Source organism: Propithecus coquereli, unplaced genomic scaffold, assembly GCF_000956105.1.
Source record: "Propithecus coquereli isolate 6110/MARCELLA unplaced genomic scaffold, Pcoq_1.0 Scaffold209, whole genome shotgun sequence".
Lineage (NCBI taxonomy): Eukaryota > Metazoa > Chordata > Mammalia > Primates > Indriidae > Propithecus > Propithecus coquereli.
In genome coordinates this window covers 1,300,010-1,323,606 of record NW_012145967.1, presented here as the reverse complement: position 1 = coordinate 1,323,606, position 23,597 = coordinate 1,300,010, and the positions used below count along the sequence as shown (strand labels likewise).

At 42.4% G+C, this 23,597-nt stretch overlaps 1 protein-coding gene across 2 annotated transcripts in view; it reads left to right on the top strand.

The window, feature by feature from the left end:
- Positions 1-23,597, top strand: part of LOC105810339 (sorting nexin-19) — a 39,029-nt gene that overhangs the window by 2,572 nt on the left and 12,860 nt on the right. Inside the window, exons 2-9 of one of the 2 annotated variants that reach the window (XM_012644307.1) lie at positions 2,281-2,419; positions 3,379-3,479; positions 3,601-3,720; positions 5,671-5,801; positions 7,063-7,159; positions 7,654-7,834; positions 10,280-10,409; positions 19,045-19,085. In XM_012644307.1, the coding sequence (XP_012499761.1) occupies positions 2,281-2,419; positions 3,379-3,479; positions 3,601-3,720; positions 5,671-5,801; positions 7,063-7,159; positions 7,654-7,834; positions 10,280-10,409; positions 19,045-19,063 (918 nt within the window). In that variant the 3' untranslated portion in view covers positions 19,064-19,085. Of the gene's footprint in view, positions 1-2,280; positions 2,420-3,378; positions 3,480-3,600; positions 3,721-5,670; positions 5,802-7,062; positions 7,160-7,653; positions 7,835-10,279; positions 10,410-19,044; positions 19,086-23,597 lie in introns of those variants that run through there. The other variant, XM_012644305.1, reaches the window with a different exon arrangement.

Genomic DNA, 23,597 nt, shown 5'->3' with positions numbered 1-23,597 from the left:
ATATACAGATTCTGACAGACTTTGATAAATTCTGAATGAGAATTTCCAAGGATGGGTCCCAGGATTCTGTATTTTTTTAAATATGGAACTCTCCAGGTAGCATGGAGGCAGCCTGTCCTAAGGCCATTTGCCAGGAACTGCTGCTTTAACCTAACCAGCCCTCTTCAAGTTATCTCTGCCAAGTGGTTCTCAATTCTGTGCTTAAACACCTCTGAGAATGAGGAACTTGCTACCTTGTAAGGCAAATCTAGGTAAATAACCTACCTTCCTAAAACAAAGTACGAAAGATACTAGTATTTTTAAAAAGAAAGAAATTAGCAAGGAAGAAGTTTGGAAAGAGAATTCCTGGGCAAGATCCTTTCCATTGGATTTTACTTGCTTTCTTGAATTTATCTCATTCTGAGTGCAAAAGTTACCACCAGGCACAAGCCTGGGTGCTGTACTCCTCCCCATGAAACCCCCATCCAAGTAAGAGGGAAGGGGCCTTCCCTGGTCTGCTGAACACAGCTGCAGCATCACCTCACATTTCAGAAAGGAACATTATGACATTTTCAAATAAGACAGAATGGAAATAATTAGAAACACACACATGCACACACCTACTCCCCTTGCAAAATAGGTAAGATTTAGAAGCACAGATGTCTGGTCATAAAATAACTGAGGCTAGTCTCAAAGGACTGATACAACTTTGTTAAAATTGTACCTGCATTTTTGTTTTAATTCTGGGTGTCCCTATGACATGCACCTTTTTCACGTATAAGTGTTGGCTTCTGGTTATTTCATCTTCTATTTATGTCATATTCCAACACTGATATTAAACAACAGTTTTTTCCCCCTCATTAGCAGAAAAATTAAGTTTATGGATAGAATTTTTAAGTTCATAGTCTTTCTTCTGTTATTCTTTTTTCTTTCTTGTTGCTAAATTTTGACATCTGCTACTACTTACTCCAAGTAAACATTAGAAAGGGGTAAAGTGAAATGTGAGAACAAAGGAATATAGCCAATTGTTCGAGTTTGAGATTGGGTTTAGATTTTTATATGGACATATTGTAATTATGATTTTAATTTGTATGTCAATATTATACATTCTGATAGTAAAACAGTTTTCTGTGATGGAAATGAACATATTAGTATTGAATATTATCCCTCAAGGAACAGAATATTCGACAGAAAGCATTGTAATTCCCAGGTGGTTCAGGTCTGAGAGCCCCACCCTGAATTCCACCTGTCCCTCTCATCTCAGTCTTTCCTTCTCAGTACTGTTCTAAGTAACTATTTTGCTCATATCAGCTCATAATGAATACCTTACCCTATCTGCCTCTAGAAAATTTTTAAACACCAGCCTTGAGTCCCACCAACTAGGAGATAGGTTTTCCCATCATGTGCCCACAGTACAATTCCTCAACCAAACAATAGAAAGGATTACATATATATTTTGCCCACAGCATTTCACTGTATCCTAACTACTCTGTCAAAAGTCTTCCCATGTACCGAGTTGCAGCTTCCATGCCATTCATGGTGTTCGCTGTTTGGGGAATATGCCCACATATCCGCCCTCCAAGGCTGCAGAAGGCAGCGGACTTTGACCCCTTATAACATCTCCAGTCTTCACATGACTTCTAATAATACAGATGATGTGTACTCAGGAAGAAAATTTCCTTAGCTTTAAGAATAACAATTAGGCAGATTAATCTGCCTAAAGCAAAACAAAAACAAATGCCCCTTTAATTTATTCCAGGCCAGCAAATGATTTTTGTTTGTCTGCTGTTTGGATTATTTGTTCTTTCCCCAACTAATAGAGATAGTCATTGGTTGAGTGTAGTAGCAGAATTGTTTTCCCCTTATAATGTCTAGCGCTGTAATTTAGGGGTAATAGAGGTACCGCTTTTTTATAGGTGTTATGCCTTCTGTTTTATACTCAGTCTTGGGAATTTGAAAAATAGTTACGTAGCTATTTTTGTGAATAAAGAAAGTATCTAGGAGAGGGAGCTTTCAGATGAAAATAGTAGTGGGGAGCAATAAAACTTCAGATTTCTGGGCCACATATACGAAGAAATACAACTCATACTTTAATTCAGTAACCACTGGAGTTTGAGTTATTCGCTACAACTCAGGTCAGCAATCAGATGTCGGAGGTTCTGGAACAGAATAGGAACATCTCCCTTCCTTTATCCCTACTCTCCTCTTCCTGTGTGGCCATTGAACACGTAGTCATTAAAGCCAGAATAGAAGATTACCTAACCCTGGCTGATTGGGTCAACATATTTGTTCATTCAATAGTACGAGACAGCCCTGGACGGTGAGAACAGCAGCGGCCTGCAGCAGCTGGCCTACCACACTGTGAATCGCCGCTACCGGGAGTTCTTGAATCTGCAGACGCGTCTAGAGGAGAAACCGGATCTACGAAAGTTCATCAAAAGTCAGGAGTTTCCCCAGCCCTGTGCTGTCTCCTTCCTTCTCACATCTTGCCACCCTGATCCGAGAGCTTGGTGGCCTCTTGGTTTGGGGGGAGGGATGGAGGACGCAGCATTGCAGGTCTCTGCTGCCCAAGTTTGCCTGCAGAGTTTTGTGTTTTAGTGCTGGGCAGCACTGATCACGTTCTGAGGTGGTCCTTTGCCACTACGTGCTTTCTTCTGGAGCCCCATCTGGTTTAAGTTTTAAGAAATGTTTACATTTCCACCTGTGCCTATACAGTAGTATGAGGAGTTAAATTAGCTTTTCCAGATGCGTAGATTGATGACTCTTAAATACTAAAATATGCCAAAGTTCTTGCCACTTGCTTTTAACGACCAGATAGACCTTTTGTATGTTGTTTGACACCTCTCAGGCACAAGGGAAAATTTTAAATTGTAATAAAATTTAACTCTAAAAGTAAGCTAGTAACCAGCTACTGTGTTTTAAAAAAATGCTGATGATCCTACAAACATATTAACATGTTTGGACATAAAATTATGCATTTTATTTCTTAATAACAGTAGTTGATATTAAGCTAAAATTGAAAATATATGCAAGGTTCTCTTCTAAGTACTTTACCTATTAACTCATTTAATCTTCCTAACAGCTTATGAGATAGATACTGTCATTATCCCCGTTTTACAGAAAAGAAATGAAGTCACAGAAAGATTACACAACTTGCCTATGGTCATCATTGTAGTAGGGATTAGAGCCAAAATTTAAACTTGGGCCATTGAACTTCAAAGCCCTCACTTGTAACCAGTGTAGTGTTGTATGCATCATACCCCTAGGGTATATTTGGAGTTCCTGAAGTGGAAAGAAAAAAAAATACAAGGAAATAGATTCAATAATTCTGATTTGCTTATACGTTTATGTGGAATAGCTCTCTGTGAATATTGAATGAATTTTTTTTCTTTTTTAAAGATGTGAAGGGTCCTAAAAAGCTCTTTCCAGATCTTCCATTTGGAAACATGGATAGTGACAGAGTGGAAGCCCGTAAGAGCCTTCTGGAATCATTCTTAAAGGTCAGCATCCTCCTGTTTTGGCTTTGCTCTCATTCTAACCCGCAGACAGCCAAGACAAGGTGGAGACATCTGGGGATTGGAATTTCTCTTTAAAATTTTTTGGCGTGTCTTACTTTTGCAGCAACTCTGTGCCATTCCTGAGATCGCTAACAGTGAGGAGGTGCAGGAGTTCCTCGCTCTGAACACAGACGCTCGTATTGCCTTCGTCAAGAAACCGTTCATGGTCTCCAGAATAGACAAGGTACCAGCAGGACCACAGTGCTCCGCTTTAGTTTCTACCTATAAATGTGGGGTATTCATCAGAATGGAGGCAGTACTCGAAAAATAAGAGGCTGTGCGTGGGGAGGGACAGCACAGAGGGGTCAATAGAACGTGGACTAGAATTTTCAAGACCTGCTGCCAGATAGTGGCTGAATCATCAACTTGCTGAATCCTGGTGAATAACTGTTGGGAAATGGTACCCCTGACACGTAGGTGTAGGCATATCTCCAGAGGGTATCATGATACTGTTATTCTAGTGGAGCCATGTGAGGATAGATCTGTATCTTCATAGATGGCTGACCGGGGGTGGGTGTGAGGGGTTGCTAACTGGAGGTAAAGGTCATTCCCAGTTTTTGTCACACAGGAAAGAGAGCCCTAAGAGAAGACGCTAGGCTAGACTTCGATTGATGTAGTGATTCTTTGCAGGAGACAAGAGTGTAGAGAGAATTGTACCTTCTTCAAGGGGGTGTCTCAGCACCTGTGGAGATGGTAGAAGGACATTTGTGAAACATATCTGGGGCCTGTAAGCAGTGATCACCAACTGATACTAGAGTCTGAGGCAGAAGTGTGAGGTTTATGTTTACCAAAAGATGGAATGTATTCTACAGGGTTGGGAAATCCTGACTCATTGGCAGAAGAGGGTCCTCCCTCTTCTCATATGGGCTTGAGGGGACACAATAATTTCAGTGGTAGGTTTTAGAGGACATCCATTGCTATGTGGAAAAAACTGCAAACTTGAAAGGGATCAACTAAGGTAAAACCTCCCCAGTTCCATGTAAATGTGTTTATTCGTTGATTCTTTCAGCATCTACTTTATTGGATGGCAGTTTTGAGCCAGGCACTGCACTAGTTGCTGGTGATGCAAGAGTGGCCAAGACAGATGAGGACACCCCCCCCAACCCCTACAAACTACAATTCTGTGAGCCTAGAGAGCAAGTCATATTTTCAAAGCCACTTTATCTATACTTATGCCACCCTCTGCGTTCATTCCTGGTTGGCCCTCCCTGGTCTTTACTATAGTCTTACTGACCACTTCGGCCCCATATTAGCTGTGCTAGCTGTGCTCTTGCTGGGGGAACACCAGGAGAATGAGTTAAGGGAGGAATGGTGTTGCTCTGAGCCAGCAGTGTTAACTAGCAAGAGGCACCAAAGGAAAAGTAAATGTCTCATTCTGTTTCTGTGATATTTTAGGGTTTCATTTGTTTGTATGTTTTCCTTTTTAGCAAGTATCTGTGTGCCATTTTCCCATTCTCAGAAATATAGTTAATTCTTATTCTTTAATGAAGATTATTTCGTCTGGTCTTTATGAGTAGAGAAGTTTCTATCAACTCTTGATACCTTAATTTTGACCTGAAGGTTTTTGTTATTCTTTCTTTACCTCATGAAGACAAATTGTTTGAATTGACTAGAGAAACCAGTTCTTTGTTGTATGAATTACTCTAAGCACGTTTATATTATATATGCCCTAGACTGTATTTTTTATTTTTGATTGTCATCTTCACTCTTCCTTTTCTCTTTATATTCCTACCTATATTTTACTTATTCACAGCTTGGGGAAGGTATTATCAATTTAGAAATTGAAATCACTTTTCTATATAAAAAGAAAAAAGTTGAAATGAAAAGGACTTCACCAGCCCGCAGATCTCCTAGGTTTTGATTTATCTCACTGTTTGTTTTGGCTTCTTTTCCCATGCCACTGTTTGTTTTACTCTTTGAGGAAGAAGAATTTTATGGCCATAGAGAAAAGGGAGGATGGTTGTCACTAAGTCATCAACTGGTATTTGACTTTCCTGATGGACAAGGCTCTGCTAGACAACCTGACTCTGTCCTTGTCCTGTTGCATAAAATGCTGTGAGATGACTGCTCGTTTGGGGGTTTCCATCTGGGGCTGTGAATGGCCTTACTGACCCTGTACCTCTGACCCCTGCAGATAGTGGTGAGCGCTATCGTGGATACCTTGAAGACAGCATTTCCTCGCTCTGAACCCCAGAGCCCTACAGAGGAGCTGAGTGAGGCTGAGACTGAAAGCAAGCCTCAGACAGAAGGCAAGAAGGCTAGCAAGTAAGAAGCCCTCCAGTCACCCAGGGCCCCTTCCTCAATTCTCAGGTTGATTCCCCAATCCTCAGTCGAAGCTCACCCTCCTTCTCAAGCCCTAGAAGAGGAGACAGGTCATATATACCAGTTTTTAGGCAAAGCCAGACCCTGGGCTCCTCAGTGCTCCACCCGGAGGAGCCTGAGATGCTGCAGAGGAAACACTGCTGACTGTTTGCTCTTGCCACGGAAACCCAGGGCCCAGCCGACTTGGGATTTTTGACTAGAAGGAAAACTCTGGAATATGGATATTCTCTTTTCTGTTTTCCTGGAAAATAGAGATATTTCTTTCCTACTGAGGATTAAGGCATATAACTGATCTCTATTTGCCATCGTTTCTGGAAATCTTGGCTCAGAATTTGCATATACTAGCAATAAACAGCAAAGGGCTAGAATGGAAACTTGCAGGGCCTATTTTAGTAACTGGTTGGCTACTGCTACTCTGCCACACTAGGGTCCCAGCTGTTCTCTGGCAGCGTTCAAAGCTAACATGTGGAAGGCATGGCACCACACTTACCCTTACTGAAAATTTCACCTATATCTGGGTCATCATGAAGGAGAGAGAGGGGGAGTGTATGTGTGTGTGTATGCATGCATCTCTGACCCCGTCTGTCTTTGTCTCTGTGCCCACGTTTCATGGCCCAGCAATGAAAGATTCACAGTACTTTGCCTTTTTACCGGGGCCCATATTTTGATGGGTGACCATGATGCCTGTGCCTGCAAGTCCCCTATTCCTTGAAACGTTGAAGTTATCAGGTTTCAATGTTGTAATTTCTTCTCTGGTTTTATTTGAACATAAGGGGGATAAATGGGTACCAATAAGGGTACACTACCAACAACAATAACAAAAACACTTGGTCTATGCCACTTGTCTGTTTAATCTTCAACAAATTTTTAGTTAATGCCTAGTGTGTGCTAGCCACTCTTCTAACCTGTGGGAGTATAACCACGATACAGATCGGTCCCTATTTTATTTGGCACCCTTTCACAAGTGCACTATAGTTATAGCTTAGTGTAAGTTGCACTATCTATTCAGAGCCAGAATATATATTTTTTGGGGGATTTCAGGGCCAAGTCTTTGCTGGCAACTCTGACCACAGTAAGCTCCCAAGAATAAGCATGGGAATAAGCATGGGTGCTATTGTTTTAAGGTATTATCAATACTTGCCAGCTTGTATGGGGATCAAGACCACGAATTACATTCTGTTTCTACTTTTTGTTTCTGTACCAGGTCCAGACTGAGGTTCTCATCCAGTAAAATTGCTCCAGCAGTAAGTGTGACTGAAGCACATGACAAGATTCTCTATTGTCTCCAGGAAGCCAATGTGGTAAGAACCAAAGCCTAGAGAATTTGAGGCATTAAGATCTGGGAAGTTGATTCTGCAGTTATAGGCAGTTGAGATATTCTCTAAAGTCAGAAGGGTTCTGCTAAAGGACTTAATTAACATCTGGATCTCTAATTTTTATGCTAAAAAATTTCTCTTGGGCAGTTTGGAATTCCTACCAGTTCCGGGTTGGCAGATTGGCTTCTCAAGGGTGGTGGGTTGGGAGACTAAATGACAACATGAGAAAGAAAGCCAGTTGTGGGAAGAGAACAGATGACCCAAAAACATGTGCACAAGTGATCCCAGAATCCCAGGGCAGGGTTGTTTGACTTGCAACTTGGGTAAAAAATAAAACCTTTCCTAAAGTAGTCACAGATTCAGTGGGGTTCTGTAGCCATGGTACTTTTACAGGGGAGAGACAGGGAAACCTAGAGCACTGCATTTGCTGCCCTCCTGTCTACGTTCTTTATGTGATGTGCCACTGGCTGCTTCTTCAGGAGTCAGAGATCCTATCCACGTCTGGGATGTTATCCTTTATTGAAAAACAGACAAAGTTACTGGAAATGCAGCCGGCAGAAGTCCCAGAAAAAGATGCTGAACAAATCCCCAAAGGATATGTGGACAGTTACTTGTCACATGCAGCCATGCCGGCCCAAGATCTCAGAAACAGTGATCTAGGTAAGTGGCCAGGTCTCTGCTCCCACAGCAAAGGGAGCCAGAGTGAAGTTTACTTGGGACTTGGGATAGTTGGACTTTGTAGCTTTAATTTCTGTTCTGTTCGGCTGAGCGAGTCAGGTTTTGAACTCCAGTGTTGGAGGTGATGTGCTAGGGTACGGGGATGAGCAGGACACCATCCCCAGAGCTCAGTCGAGCAGAGGATCAGGGCACGAACACAGAGAGTTCTAATCCAGCAGGATGAGATCCATGCTTATAACTCTGATATCTCATCAAAGGTATTTTTATCATGCTTTGGCATATCAGACTTCTGCCATTCTCCAGAAAGTTTCTTCCTTTAGTATCTGTGACACCACTTTCCTGGTTCTCTTTCTGCCTTCCTTGTGGCCCCTTCTCAATCTGCTGTGTTGGCTCCCTTATCCTCCTTCCAGAGCTGGATTTTTGGCTCTTTGTTATTCTGCACACTCTCCCCATTGATCCCACCTGTACTGTTATTTTGAACCCTAACACATGTGCGATGATGCTTAAATATTTGATGTTATCTCCTCTTGAATATACCATAGGGCAACTGAAGTATAACGTGTTCAAAATGAAATTCATCTTTTTCGGTGTATCTCTTCCTCTTCTTTATTTACTATCATGGCAGATGATACCACCTAGTTACTCAAGGGTGAGCAGAGAGGGAGAAGAGGTAAAGGTCCTACTCCCTCCTTATAAATATTAATATGAGAGGGAGGGCAGGTTTGCTTCCCAGGAAAAGAAGGGCAGATGTATTCTGTAGAGGAAAAATTCAGAGCCCTGGATATTAATTGGTATGTTTGCTGAACTAGAAATTAAAAAAAGAGTTTATCAATTTCAAGACGGAGGCCTCTGCTTAGACTGTAAGATCACAAGATCTTGGATTCAGAAGAGGAATAAAAGCTGATTTCACCACTGTCTCTCGGGTGCCCATGAACAAATCACCTATGCTCTGTGGACCTCAATTTAAGTGTGTAAAAAATGGGCTAGACAGCCCCATCCCTTCACTTGGATCTCACTGGTTACTGAAGCCAGGATGGCAGTGAAAACATCAGAGAACTCTAAAAGATTGTGTATAAGGTGGGGTGGGTCAAACAATATCCTTCTAGCCAAAATCAAGCCTGTAAATGTTGAATGTCATGTCTCTTTTCTAAAGGGATAGTTTATGCCTGAGCCTATGTTCTAGCCCTGAGCAACTCAGAATGCTCGTGGGATAGAAAATTTCCCCTTTTCTTCAAGACGACTTGGTGGTACCTTGTTTGCTTTCTTATTTTTTACTGCTATGACTAAGTGTTACCACATGGTGGCAGTTGCAAATGCTAAACCTGAGAAAGTAACAGAACTGAGGAGGATGACGAAGGCTCAGGGTGATGCTGTTTCCCAAAGAGCAGGAAATCCCATCTTTGAGCAGATGGCTAGAAAGCAAACAGCCTATCCGTCCCATGCCCCTGGAAATGTAAGGGAGAGATGATTAAGAGGGAAGTATGGTTCAGTTCTAGTAGATCTGTCCAAATCTGAAGTCATTCACGTTCTAAAGAACCCTTAAAAGAGGATAGTTTGGGCATGCTGGCCCAGAGAACACTTGCTAGTCCTAGACTAACCCAGTCATTACTGATGATTAACTATAGTACTAATACAGCAAAAGCACCAGCTATCTCAGATTCATTCTGGAACATTATATACTCCTGGTGAAGTCTCCCCAGAAGCAAATCAGAAATGATACGAGACTCCCAAAACAGATTTAGGGAATAGATGCTTCCCTCCATAAAACGCATTTATTCAGAAAACTTCAGCTTAACATGGGGTATAAGCTCATTTGTGGCCCTTCCAGCCTTCACAACAGGAAAGAAATCAGTAATTATCGTGGCATTTACCGGAGCTGTGACGTTCTTCCTAGAACTGCACGTTATCTTGAAATCAACCTAAAGCCTCCTGAATCCAAACCCAGCAGCACTGTGTAATGGAGGCGCTTTCAAAGCAAGGTTTTGCAGGAGAATGAAGCTCAAGTCAGCCCACATCTGCCCACAGCGTTTCTGTGATGCTTTTTGGGGGTGAGTGGAATGCAAGGATGGGAGAGACTAGGCCTTGCCAGTTCTAGTTGCTCACTAGTTGTGAGTTCTTGCTTGGAACAGAACATATTCAGCATCCTGGGGAAATATTGAAGAAACAGAAGCTAAGTAGGCAAAATAATTATATGCAAAAATTTTTTAACCATAGAAATACTTACTAGGTGACAATATCAGGAACACAGAAGAATTGTAAAGAAATACAGAGCCTATCACTGAAATTTCTAGATGCAAAGTGACATCTCTTGATTTGAGGGCAGAGGGGTTACAAAGGTACAACGTGAAGGTGGAAAAGACCCAGGTGCCGCCCAGTACACGAACGATGAGTATGGGTCTCTACTCCTGATGTCTTTGCCTCCCTCAGGAACAGAGACAGAGTTAGCCGACACAGCCCTGGATCTGCTCCTCTTGCTGCTAATGGAACAGTGGAAATGGCTATGTACTGAAAACATGCAGAAATTTCTTCGTCTTATCTTTGGGACCCTAGTTCAGAGGTAAGACTGCTGAATTCTCCTTCACATTAGAGTTCAAATTGCACAGCAGTTGGATGTGATGCTGAATTCTGCACGTGAATGGGTTAAGTATAGAGGTCAGGGAACCTGTGACCATAAGAGAAGACAGACCCCCTGTTGCAGAGGTGTAGGAACGAAGACCGCCTTGACAGTATCAGAAAGCTTTCATTAATCACCTTGCTGTCTGAAGTTTGAAAGCGTCTGGTTCTGTAAGACTTCTGGCATAACGTACTGAGTTACGGACATTGCCTGTGAACCTTAAATTCTCCACCCAGTTATGTCCCCAAGCCCCACACCTTTCACCTGACTTTATATTGTCACTGTGATGATAAACAATGGGAAAGAAAAGGAGAAAACACATCACTGCTGTTGAAATAAAGATTGTTTTCTCTGAGAAGAGCATAAATATTCACAACTGAAGAAGTACTTACTGACACAGGATGGTAAAAATAGAGGGAAGTTTGTATTTGCAAGTTGGCTTTTATAATCCAGACCTTGTAATCCCAATACCATTTGATCTCCTTAAAGATTTGTACACAGGTGCAGTTTTTAGCTGCTGACTTTCTAACCATGGAACTGATGCTGACTTTGCTAATCTGAAGAAGGGCAGAAACACTGTCTCTGAGCCAGACAGACACACGTAGCACTTGGGCTTTGGCCACTCTTGTTTTGAACTCTCTCTTACGAGACATCCTGGCAGATCCCAAAGTAAGAAGAAGCCAAATACTGACCTCTCCTGTTAGCACGTGGCTCCTGCTAAGAGACTGATCAAAAAAATCTTGTTTTACAAAGAATTATGTAGCTCTTCTACAAGTAGAAAATCCATTAACAGTAAGCAATTAAATCTCCCTTTTCATACTCAAAGTTACATAGGTTCAAGGAGGCTTAATAAACTTGAATCGTAAAGAGACTAAGTGAAAGAAGAGGAGGCACATCTATATTTGCTGAGTGCTTATTTGTGTCAGCACCTGACCTCTGTTTACAGATAATTTCTTACAGCGCCCAAGTGAGGTAGGTAGCCCCATTTTACAGAATGAGAAAATAGAGCTTGGCAAACTCAACAAACATGACCTAAGTCAGAGTTAGTGGAATTGTAAGCCAAATTTGTATGACTCCAAAGCCATGTATAGCAGCCTTAGCACTGGTCTCCAAGTGAAACCCACATATAAAATACTAACTGATCTCTGTGCCTTTGGGCTTGCCCCCCTTGTCCCAACTCTATACTCAGCTCTGCCACTAGAGTGCTTTTTCTGAAGAGCAAATCTGAACATGTATTCTGCACTTAAAATCCACAAGTGGTACTCTGTTGACCAAAGTTGTGGTTTTTCCAATATGTGTCCCAACGTTCCAGGATTCCACGGGGGTGCTGTGGAAGCCAGCTTAGAAGCTAATGGAAAAACTAAGTGGGGTGTGATCCAACTAAAGCAGTTGACATCGATCAGTTTAATATACTGGGTTAAGCAAGGCTTTGTTTGTAAAAGGGCTCCGCTGTGTTTTAAATATATGTTTATTTCTTTATACTAAAATTTCACCTCCTTTCTTACTTGGTATGATCTGGCCCCAGCCTTATTTCTCATTCTCCTCTATGCAAACCATCTATCATTGCCTCGAGGTGAATAAGAAATAAGGCTGTGGTCTCGTCCCTCCGGGCCTTTGCTTATCCTCTTGCATCTACCCGAATGGTCTTTCTCTATTCGCTCTCCTCCTACTCCTCTCCTATGTCCCTAAGTTTCTCTCTTTTTGTCTGCTTGGCTTTCCACAAAACACTTTTCAAATATTGAGCATAAAGTGTCGTTTATTCTGTGAAACCTTCTGTAGCATCCTCTCCCACTTTCACCTAGAATTAAGGCACCCTTCACTCTCAAAGTTTTGATAATAATACCTATCACAGTGTATTATATAAAGGATCTGCTTTTCCTAAACTAGTAGTTCTCAATTGGGTATACTTTTGTCCCCCAGGGGACATTTAGCAATATCTAGAGATGTTTTGGGTTGTCACAACTGAGAAGGGGGGTGAGATACCTCCTGGCATCTAGTGGGTAGAGGCCAGGGTTGCTGCTAAACATCCCATACTGCAAAGGACAGTCCTCTCCCCCAAACAACAATGAATTATCCCGCCCAGAATGTCAATAGTGCTAAGATTGAGAAGCCCTGTTCTAGACTATCGTTCTTTAAGGGCCAGAACTAGCTTGATATCCCCAGCAACTAACACAGGGCCTGCGACATAGTAGATACTCACTAAATATTGATAAAGGAATAAACATTTTCCTTTTCAATACTTTAACACTTGAAAATATAGTCTCCTATGTTTTATTCAGTCACATATAGATGTCACTAATTAGGCCTTCATTTCTCTTCTCCCTCTATTAGGCTTCCCTTCGTCGATCTTTCAAGTACTATTAAAAAATGGAAAGATCCCACAACTAGCTAGCATGAGATCACTGATGACCCTTCCTCCTTGAAGTCATGTAGATGACAAATTGGTTTCAAAACACAGGAAATTGTTCAGTAGGAGCATAAAAGTATAGATGAGTCAGGAGAAATTAAAAAGAGATTGAGATCCATATATTAAAAAGGTAGAAAGAAGTTTACCTCAGGTTTGAATAACTCAGAATATTAAAGGGCTTGGGCCAGGCCAGATAAAGGAGAGAGAACTATATTCTGAGAATTAGAGAAAGATCACTGAGGAAGAAGTGTTCTGTGGTTTTATGTAGCTATGTCCATGGAGATCTAAAGCAGAAAAGTTAAATACAAAGGAAGCAAGCCCCAGGTGCATAGTAGACATGGGAAAGACAGGCCTCATTTCGGGGTTCAGAGAGGAGGCTGTGAGACTCACAAGCCAGGCTGCATTACCTCAGTGGACAATGATTACAACGTCTCTAGTGATAGGGAAGAGACGAGAATAAAGTGGAGTGTATGGGTTATAAAGAAGTAATTATGCTGTGCTCTCTAGTCTAAGCTATTTCTTGGCTTGACAGGTAGAAATTTGTCCAGACTGTTTTGTAGCATTCACTTTACCTTAAAATACTTATATCTCTCTATCCAACTGGGGATTTATTTTGGTCTTATTCCTTTATTCACTGAAAAAAATGTTAATAAGGGCTGTCAGTGATGAAGAAAACAGGCACAGTCCCTACTTTCACATGTTTTACAGTTTAGTTGGGGTGAGAACCGAAGCTCAGGGCCTCACCGGGATCACAAAGCTAATAGACAGTGGAGCCTGAATTCAAACCCAGCTGCTTCGAAGTCCAAGTTCTTATCCAATGCAGTAGATTACTGCTATTCTATATTTATTCTTTGAGCTTTGGTTTCCTCATCTGGAAAACAGGAATAATAATGGTGTCTATCTCTTTGGGTGTATACGTGTCCAGTACATGTTAGGTCTTACCACGTGCTCTTCAGAAAAGAAAAGAAGAATAAAAAATATTTTCTGTTTCTAATGCCTTCAGCTAGTGGTCCCAAATAAGCTCCACTTTTTATGTCTTCAAGAAACCCCACCCCATACCAGTCTCCTCCTGCCAGCTACCACCATTCCTGTTGTGCCCATCTCTGAGCTATGTGGAACTGGGCTTCTAATCAATGAAGGCTTTGTGAGGCCTTTCAAGGTGATTTTGTGCCAGTGGGCTCATTTGTTAAAGCAACAACCAGAACACTGCCATGTCGTACATCAGGAACCAGCAAACCTGGGCTTCTTCCCAGTCCAGACAAGCACCAATTAAGTACATGGTGCGGCGGTATTTTTCAGATATGGTGGTCCTCCTGGTGACGTGGGCGTGGGAGAGCTGCTGGAGTCAGGTGGGCCATTCTTCATGAGAAGAGCTTTGGAGTCAAGCAGAGTCTCTCCACCTCCCACGCCCGTCCCTCCGCTCCACTAGGGCCACCCCTCCAGTCAGCTGGGGAGAGAGCCGTCCGGTGAATGAAAACTAGCAAAACCGAGTGTGGCTCATGCCAGAAAGGAAATCAGGATGAGGGACTACAGCTGAATTTCCCTTAATTTTCCTTTCACTTTCTGGGGTTTTTTTCTTGTCGTCATTGGTACTGTTTGTGTGTGTGAATGCTTTTTTTTGTTTTTTTTTTTTTTAATGGAGAGACATCACTGTTTAGAAAAGCAGTAAAATTTTGAATATATTTAGTGAATTTGAATGAAGCCAATGTGAAAATTGTACAAAAACAGAATTTTGTGGCTAGTTGCTTTTGAAAAACTCATTGTTACCGTGTAGTCCGTTATCATTGTCCATCATAGATATTTCCAGGTGATGATATGTTATACTTGTTCAGTTATCTCATATTCTTTCCTGCTAAAAAGTTTTTATATCTAATCAAACAATATCTTGTGCCCATTTTGTTTTGTATTAGCTGTAATGAAAATGGGACCACGCTGGTTAGCACTGTCCTCACCCTAAGCTTCCACAGACTAGAATTAAAAGAAGAACCTCATCCTTCCCTGTTGGAGGCCTCTCATCTCTCCCTACAAATCATTAGCCTCATCTTCTTAATATTTTTGCTTCTCTTCTTGAGTATCGTTTGCTGGTTTCACGGTGTTCTTGAAGCCTCCTTGAGACAGGAAGCATGAAGTTGTGGCATCTTAGACAGAACCAGTTCCCCTTGCAGAGGCTGCGAGGACCTGGCACTCATGGTCTCATACCAGCAAGTCCACGTGCATGGTGGACATAGAAAAGATGGGGCTCATTTCAGGATTCAGTGTAGACGTTGATCATCTCATCAGCGTCAGCAGATTTACTATCAAGCAAACATTTGTTGAGAGTTAATTTTGTGCAGACACTGTACTGAATGCTGCAAGGATATTGTATCATTTAATTCCCTCAAAAGCCCTGTGAAAGAGGTATTATGACCTCCATGTCAAAGACTTATAAAGAATTTGAGTTATTTAATCAAGATCACAGAACTAATTGTTATATCACAAGCAGAATTTGAATCCAGGTTTTTCTGATTTCCAGCTATATAATTCTCTAAATTTCAGGATCAATCAGATCTTTGCCCTGCGATTTGCAGGAATAAAAACTAAGTCAAAAGACTTTGGCTCTGAGGAATGTACATTCCCCAAGAGATTATCAGGCCGTTTGTGGAATCCAAACTGCATCTCCATATTTCCGTACTCGCATATAACATAAAGGGCACTACCGCAAGCTAAGGTCGGCCCATACTGCTGTGCCCTGGATAGCTTGGTTTGTAATTTTAAAAAGTGGTTTATGGAATGCTACACTTTATTTACTTTAGTAAGCAAGCACAATGGGAACTTGATACCTCCCCAGAGCTGTAGCACCCTCTCCACTGCACCTACCCTGCCCCTACCAAGAGGCATGGAATGAGGTCCTAGTGCCCTCCTGTCCCCGTGACTGCTGCCCAGAAGGCCGCATGTTTGCTCCTGAAACCGCAGCTAGCTAAGCCATATGCTTTTGCAGGGTACTTGGGTTCTCTTCCCTTAAGTTCTGTGCTTTAAAGAGCAGGATGGCTGGTGTTAGTGCCACAGGCACCTACCGCCTCTTCTCACGTTATCTGGAACAACTGCAGTGTGGGCATCGGGGATGCTACAGCCACCTAGATTTGGGCGTATGTCTTCCTTCAAATGTCCTCATTTTCCAACCTCCAGCATAATATCGAAGCAGGCAAGTTTATTTCTTCTTCTGGCTTTGTTTACTCTCCTTGCTCCCTTAAAAGACCTGTATACATAAGTGCCTTGGACTCCAAAGACTTCTGCCAAATTACAAGCACGCTCTCTCTAGCCTGCAGGGAGGGGGAAAAAAAAAACCAGAGTAAATTCAACCTCATAACCCCTCCTTCTAAGCCAAAGTTGGAAGAGTTCTGACCTGAGCCAGGCTTATAAATCTCCCTTGATTGTTGATGGTGTGGAGAATGTGGAGGAGGGGAGCCACAGAGAAGTTAGATGCCCAAAGAAGGCATTGTTAAGTCAAAGGGAAATCTTGCACGCATGCGTGCTTAACCTCGTGTGTCAGCTTCTGTGCTGGGAACATCCAATTATGTAACAAGGAACTCTCCTTATTTGGAGTCAGAGACACAGGGAGGGGAAGGGGAGTGGGGGTAGCAATCTAAGCCAAGGAGTGAATTCAGCTTGTGCAAACTCTGCTCATGTCCGAAAACAGAAGAAACTTGACAATAGCCCTGCGTGCATGAGAATCAGGTTCAGGGAATTGGACAAGTACTCAGAGCTAGGCTGGGTTGGAGGGAAAGAGGAGAGATGTACTGTGCTCCATTGATGGTAGAAGGTTGTGGGCAGGAAGATCCAGCCAAGGTAAGGGGTGAGATTATTATGGAGTCCTGATGCAGAGTGAAGGAATGAGGAGAAGCTGGACCAGCTCCCTGCCTGGACGCCTAGAGCAACGCCACGATAAAAATAGGAGCCAGGCCAGCAGTAGAGTACGCGAATGCCACGTCCGTGGCTCTGCCCTCCCCATGGCCCTGAAGATGGCATCAGATCCTGTGTCAAAAGGGCAGCAGACGCATTCCTGGCATTTACGTCAGGATTTCTTAGTTAGAGAGTGGGGGGGCGGGGGCAGAGGGATGTTGGGGGCACATGGGAATGGACTTGCCTGGAAGAAAGTGTAGGGAAAAAAACAGGAAGGTTCTGTGATCTGGAGGCAGCAGAGATTAAAAAGTATGTAACGTCAGGAAGTATACAGAGAGTAAGGAAAAAATAATTTGCTGGTTTAAGGAGTCCAACAAGCAGTGGACCCTGATTAAGTGGCAAGCTCTGAAACTTATACCAGGTCTTGGAATCATTTCCTTAGAAAAGGTGTCTCTCTGTAAACCATTTCCCAGAAAAGGTCAGGAGAAGGTTTGTGGCAGCGTCTCGGAGCATTGGAGAAGGATTTGCTGGCAGGTGGGATGTCTGTCTCCCCTAAAGACAGTTGGGAGCGGCTGCCCTTGCTTCCACTATTCTCTTAGGTCACTCCAGAGTCGTGGTGTTCTCTGAGTGGAACTGTACGTTAAGGGCTGTTTTTTTGGTGAGCATGTCTAAGCCCCTAAGGTGGATGAGGGGCTTTGTGACATTGGTTATTTATAAACGGAAACTCCAGGCCTGCCACCAAAGACCACAAGTAATTGCAATAGAAAAAGAACTGACATTTAATAAATATTAACTGTACCAGGTAAGCAGCTGTGTACTTTATGTACTAATGTGCAGTTCTGTGTTATAGATATATGTTTCCACATTTTGTAAGTGAAGAAAATTATATTCAGATTAAATAACTTCCCCCAAATCATAGAACTAGTAAGTACCACCCCTAAGATTCTACTTAAGTTATCCTGGCCTCAAAGCCCATGCACTTAATGCTGCTCTGCACGGCCTGCCTCTGTGCAAGCCTTCTCACAAAGCAGTGGCCCCCAGAAATGGCTTTACTTGAAAGTCACTGTGCCTTACTCGCATCTGATCTCTTTTGCTTTGCATCTGACTTTCCATCAGGGACACATGCATCTGATGGTAGCATCTAAATTGGTTTCTGCCTGCATATTCTGATTTTATACCTAAAGCACTCCTGGGCTAGAGATTATATAGTCTCTCTTAGGTATCTCCATCCTGCATCCTATTCTCAATCAGGAAAAGATTATCAGAGTTAAGGTTCAGGGTTTCCGAGGAAACACAGATTACAATTTTTTCCTTTCTCCACAACTATTTTTTCTTTCAGTTCAGCTCTGGTGCCTTACTATATCTTATACCACATTTCCTCCTATGCAGTTCTCTAGAAAAATACATACTTTTTGCAAGAGCCCCAGATACAAAATAAACTCAAGCTGAGTCTTCCAGTTTCTCTCAGATTATGTCCTGGCCCTCTGGTCATTGGCTCAGGCTGTTTTGAGAGGTACTGAAATTGTTTTTCTCAGTGATGGCTTTCCTCTGGTTGTGTTGTGTCTCCTGAGGGAGAAGGAGCGCTGCCTGTCCCGTGCCTGTCCACTAGACTGTGCTGAAGGGAAGTTCTTGACTTCAGAGACTGGGCCAAAATGGCCCCAGCAGTTTCTCCTGTCATGAATGGTCGCCCATCCTATTTCTTGGGTGTCACTTATTCTACAGCCATCTTAGGATAAAGACATCATGGCTTTTCTGTCATGTGCTGACAGTCTCTACTGGAATGTGTCTTTGAGGTTGTAGCAGATGGATGGTAGCTGGCAGCCCTGTGCCTGTGCTTTGTGTTTGTACTTTGGTATGTGGTACGTGCTCTTAAATTTTCATACACTCCAACAGAGGTACAGAATTGGTCATTGTAAAGTTAAGGAAAAAAACAGAACATCATGAGTTATTTCAGCCTCAGAGCCTTTTTTTACAAGTCAAGTTGTTGATATCTCTTGCCCATCTACAACAACAAATAGGAACCCAAGTATGACATTTTGATGACAGCTTCAGACAGTATGTAAGCATCTTGAGAACAAGGACTGTGTCTTATTCACCATTATACCTTGAACACCTGGGCCCATGTGTAGAAGGCACCTGATAAATTTGTGTCCAGTGAATGAATGTTTAAGATCACATGCCCTTCCATTCAGTCCCTCTGCTTATCACTAGTGAGAGGCTTAGGGGTTCCTCAACGGTGCTGGGGGACAAGAAGCACAAATGGAGACTGACTCTTCCATTCCTCCCTCACAGGGCTTACCCAGCGCTTTAATTGAGGAACTCCAATTCCCAGAGCCGTGGTTGGGCCCAACCAAAGAGGCCATCTCCCACTCTAGTAGCACTCCTTTCCAGAAGAGTGCAGTGCCCTCGGCCAGCCTGGGCCTCCCACCATGAAGCCCCACCAAGCTTGCTCTCTCTGGAAGCATCTCCTGCTGTTGTGATTTCCCAACCAATTTCCTTCCACATGGGAAAGAACATGGGCTTTGAAGTCAGATCTGAATTCAAAGCCTGCTTTGAGGCTTACTGTCTATGTGACTTAGAACAAGTCACTTAACCTCCCTTTGCCTCAATTCCTCTCCAAATGGGAATAACAACATGAAGTTGTTTGGGAGACAAGAGATAATTTGGAAGTAAATGTTAGGGAGGCTTTATAGAAGAAGGTCTATGTTTAGAGCTAGGTCTTGTAAGATAGGTATCATTTAGACTAGTTTAAGCTAAAGAATATTCCTAGCATTGAACCATTTTTAAAAGAGAGGGAGGAACATTATTTGTACTTTTAAATAAAAAGTAATCTTTACGCATATTTTCAATATTTTTAGCCAACATCTTTCGGAGAGTGTCTGTGTGTGTTTTGCTTTTGTTGTCAGCCTACCAAGCTATTGCCACATGGGAAATTAGTACAGAAATTCTCCCTCTGGGCACCAGGGGGTGCTGCAGGTTAAACAATACCCACTCACTTTCTTGGAGAGAGAACTGTTTATTTGGCAGTAAGTCCTTTGCCTTGGTTTTGATACAGTAGTATTGAGGCCAGTCGCTGGCTTGCCCCATGATTCAAAGGCCACTTGTCTGCCCACTCCAGTGACTTTTAGACAAGCCAGTTTCTTTCATCTTTCACCCTTCTTCCCTCTGTTCTGATGGGTCTTCAGCATATGCTTGCTTCTCTGAGTAGTGTGTACTGCCGGAAGTTGCTCCTTCGAGTGGATTCCACCTGTTCAGAATTCAGGGCTGGAGCTGGTACATTCAGAACAGAGTGAGCCAGAGAGTCTGTGGTGCTGATGAGACCAGCTGGACATCCGAGTTACCCTCTATAAGCTAGTTGGTCCTGCACTGAGGGCCTTTTTGGATCCCAAAGTCCTAGATATTGTACACCTCACTAAGGTAGAGATTGTCAATGCTAGATGGCCCTGGTGTTAGGAATCTCATTAACCTGTGACATAATCGAGGGTATTTCCTATTGCTTTCAGCCATGGATGGAGATCATTTAGCTCTCTCCCATTGACTTGATTTTGGAGAAGCAACCACATGTCAGTTTTGATTTTTACCTGTCCTTAGAGCTCCTCCAAGTGTCCTCTAGAAGGGTAGATCTATTTGGTACTGGAGCAGGAAGGGAGCAGAGGCGAATTGGTGGGAAATATGCTTTAGTCAGCTCTACAGTAATGCTGGTACTACAGGATGTCTTGGGGGGATTTGGCCTTCCCGGGAGGGCGGCTCACTGTATGAATGTGCATCAAGGTAAGTCCCTCGTGTTTTCTTTTTTTTTTTTTCCCAGTTTTATGTATTACTTCTCTATGTTTTCTAACCATAGTTGATCCCCGCAAGTCACTGCTATGTTGGCATTCTGGAGTTGCCACTGCTTTGTCCTTAGATCCTTAGGATCAGGATAATAGCCTTCTGCTTGCAAGGTTTTAAAATTTAGCCTGGAGACAGAAAACTAGAAACAAATACTTTCGGTAACTCATCTACACCAAGGTGATTCTATTAATTACAATCACATTTCCTTCTCCTCTAGACCTCTCCCAATGTTCTTCCTCTTTCTTTAACTTGGACAACTGCTTCTCATACTCATCCTTTATTCTGCGCAAGGTTAGTCTTTTTTAGTCTCCTGTAGTCATTTTCACAGCACAATTTGAAGTCCTACCATGTATACTTATTTACATGCCGTCCCCAATAATTCTCCTCCAAATTGTGGCTGAGCACACTCAAAATCTGTTATTTATAATATTTGTAGAAGTTGGGAAGCTGGCCCCTTCTAAGTAGGGAGCACATAATTACTTATCACTTCTCCCTCCTCCAGCCCTGCCCTTCCCATCCTGCTCTCCTGTGGGGGTTTCTGTGCCCAGGGCAGAGCAGGGAGGTCTCCCTGTGAGGTAGAGTCACTGTGAACAATAGGGGCTGTGGTTGTCAAGACAACCACTAAATTACTGCCTTCTCCCCTGCTTTGTGTCTTGCTTTTCTTCCTGGTGCCCCAGCACTAAGGGTTTTGCTCCCTCTCCCTGCCCTTTCCCCTCTACCAGACTCAATTTTCTTCTGAATGGGTGGCCATTTTAATTACCTTTCCCTTCTCCGCCCCACCTCCCTGCCGTCACCCTTGGTGCTGAGAAAGGCAGGGTCAGGATAACTACCTGGGGACTGAGAATGAGCCAGGCTTGCTGTTCACACGGGGCTGAGGAAAGGAGGAGACAGAGACATTTTGGATCCTGTAGTCACTGCAGTGAAAATTTCATTATTTAGTACATAGAGGTCTAGTTTCAGGAAGGATCTTAAATACCGTTTTCATGTTACCTGTAACCCCGTGGGGCACCTTCCCAGTCTTCTTAACCACTCAGCACCAAGTGGTTCTGTTCCAATATTTACTTCCCTGAGGCTGCCGGGAGAGTGAGTTTAACAATGGGAAAACCAAGGCATGAAATTCAAAGCTCACTGCCCTCAGTTCCCTGGATCTGGTAGAATTTTTTCAAGAGGCTCTGAAGGAGTCTTTTTCTCTGTTACATGCACAAACATACAAGCACTTTCAGAAATGCTTTTATTTTTCTCATTTGAGCTTCATAACATTGTGAAGAAGCCAAGATAAGAATTAACCCATTTTATAAAGAAGGAAGCCAGAACTCAGAAAGTTTGTTCAACTTTTTAAGAGGTTAAGCCAGGCTCAAACCTATCTGTGGCTTTTCAGTGTCCTTACTGAAGTGTGTCAGCCCCGATTTTGTCAAAGCTGGATTACAATGCATTGATGACAACATGGTGAGGGGCTGAAAAAGTTGATGTGAAAATCTTCAGAGGCACATGGATTTTTGTAATAAGCTTTCAGGTTGAAATCCTAAGGGTGTCACAATACTCAATCCAGAACAAATTTCTAGAGATCTCCCTTTGTGATCAGGTTTATTTATCCCAACAATACACAGTCACCAAGTGTGATTGTCATTGTGTATTTGATAGAAAGGTAGACTGACCTTTGCTTTTGGTGGTCTTTTTCCCCCCATTCTACTACCTTCTTTTCTTCTTACTGGTTTCAAATATGGGTTGGAATCAATTTGATGCCCCTCCATCCATCAGAGGCACTTCCCAAAAAACAAGTATGTTCTCCTCCAGGATTTATAGTGTGAGATATGAAGCATGGCTGGCCTACTCCCTTGCCTTCCACTTCTCTTCCCTTCCAGAGGAATGCATAACCAGGTGTGAATTGCTCATTTCATGGATTATCCCTGAGGAATTCTTAATTCCAGGTCAGCTGAGTTACTACCCTGCATACGCCTTACAGCATCAGCCCTACAGCTGGTGTATTGGCCCACAGTTTAATTTAATTATTAGCCTAAACAAAAGATTATTAGGAAAGTAAATCTGCCAAATGTTTATATAAATACAAATGAAATGCCAAATACTAAGGATTTCTATATTGTCCACTGTTTTTTAATCTATCATTGTCCTGCTTCATAAGCATGAATAATTAAGAGCTCACTATTTTTTGCTGCTTTAAGTATTGGGATGTATGCCTTCTGCAAAGCTTATTTTGAGCTGTGTGTTATGCTTTAAGACCAGTGTTTCTCCCATACACAGCATTAATTCGCTTACTAACCAGTATGTATTGATTGCCTATTCTAGGCCAGGCACTATATTAAATGATCAAAATACCAAAAAAAGACCCCAAATCCCTACCATAGGAAGTTTAATATCCAGTTGAGACACAAATATATAAATAGTTTTAGCATAAAATTAGGGCTTTGAAAAGAATTCTGTATGTGATTCAGAGAATGGACTAAGTAATCAATTATCAGGGGCCCCAGGAAGCTTACCCAGGAGGTGACATAAGAGATGGGATTTAAAGAATGAGGGGAGCTGACAGCAGACAGTGATGGATAGAGCAGTCAAGGCAGAGCAGTAAAACAATGTAGCATATTTGTGGTACTCAAAGAAGTTGAATATGATTAGGAATATACGACGTGCAAGAAGAGTGGCTAAAGATAACACTGAAGAGTTTCATGGGAGCCAGCTCATACAGAGTCCTGCGAATCATTCAAAGAACATAGCATTTGTCCCCCTTTTGGTAGGAAGCAATTTACAAAACATAAACAGGTGATGACATGATCAAATTTGCAATTTTGAAAAATCACTAAATAGTGCTGGGGAAGATTAATTTGAAGAAAGCAAAGTTGGAACCAGGGAGATAAATTAGGAAGGAGTCTCATTGATAGAGATGAAAGAAAGTTGATGAAGAGCTCAACTAAGATTGTTGCTATAGAGATGGTGAAGAGTGGGAGATTCATGAGATATTGAGGAAATAGGATCAACTGGATTTAGTGACTGTTTATATG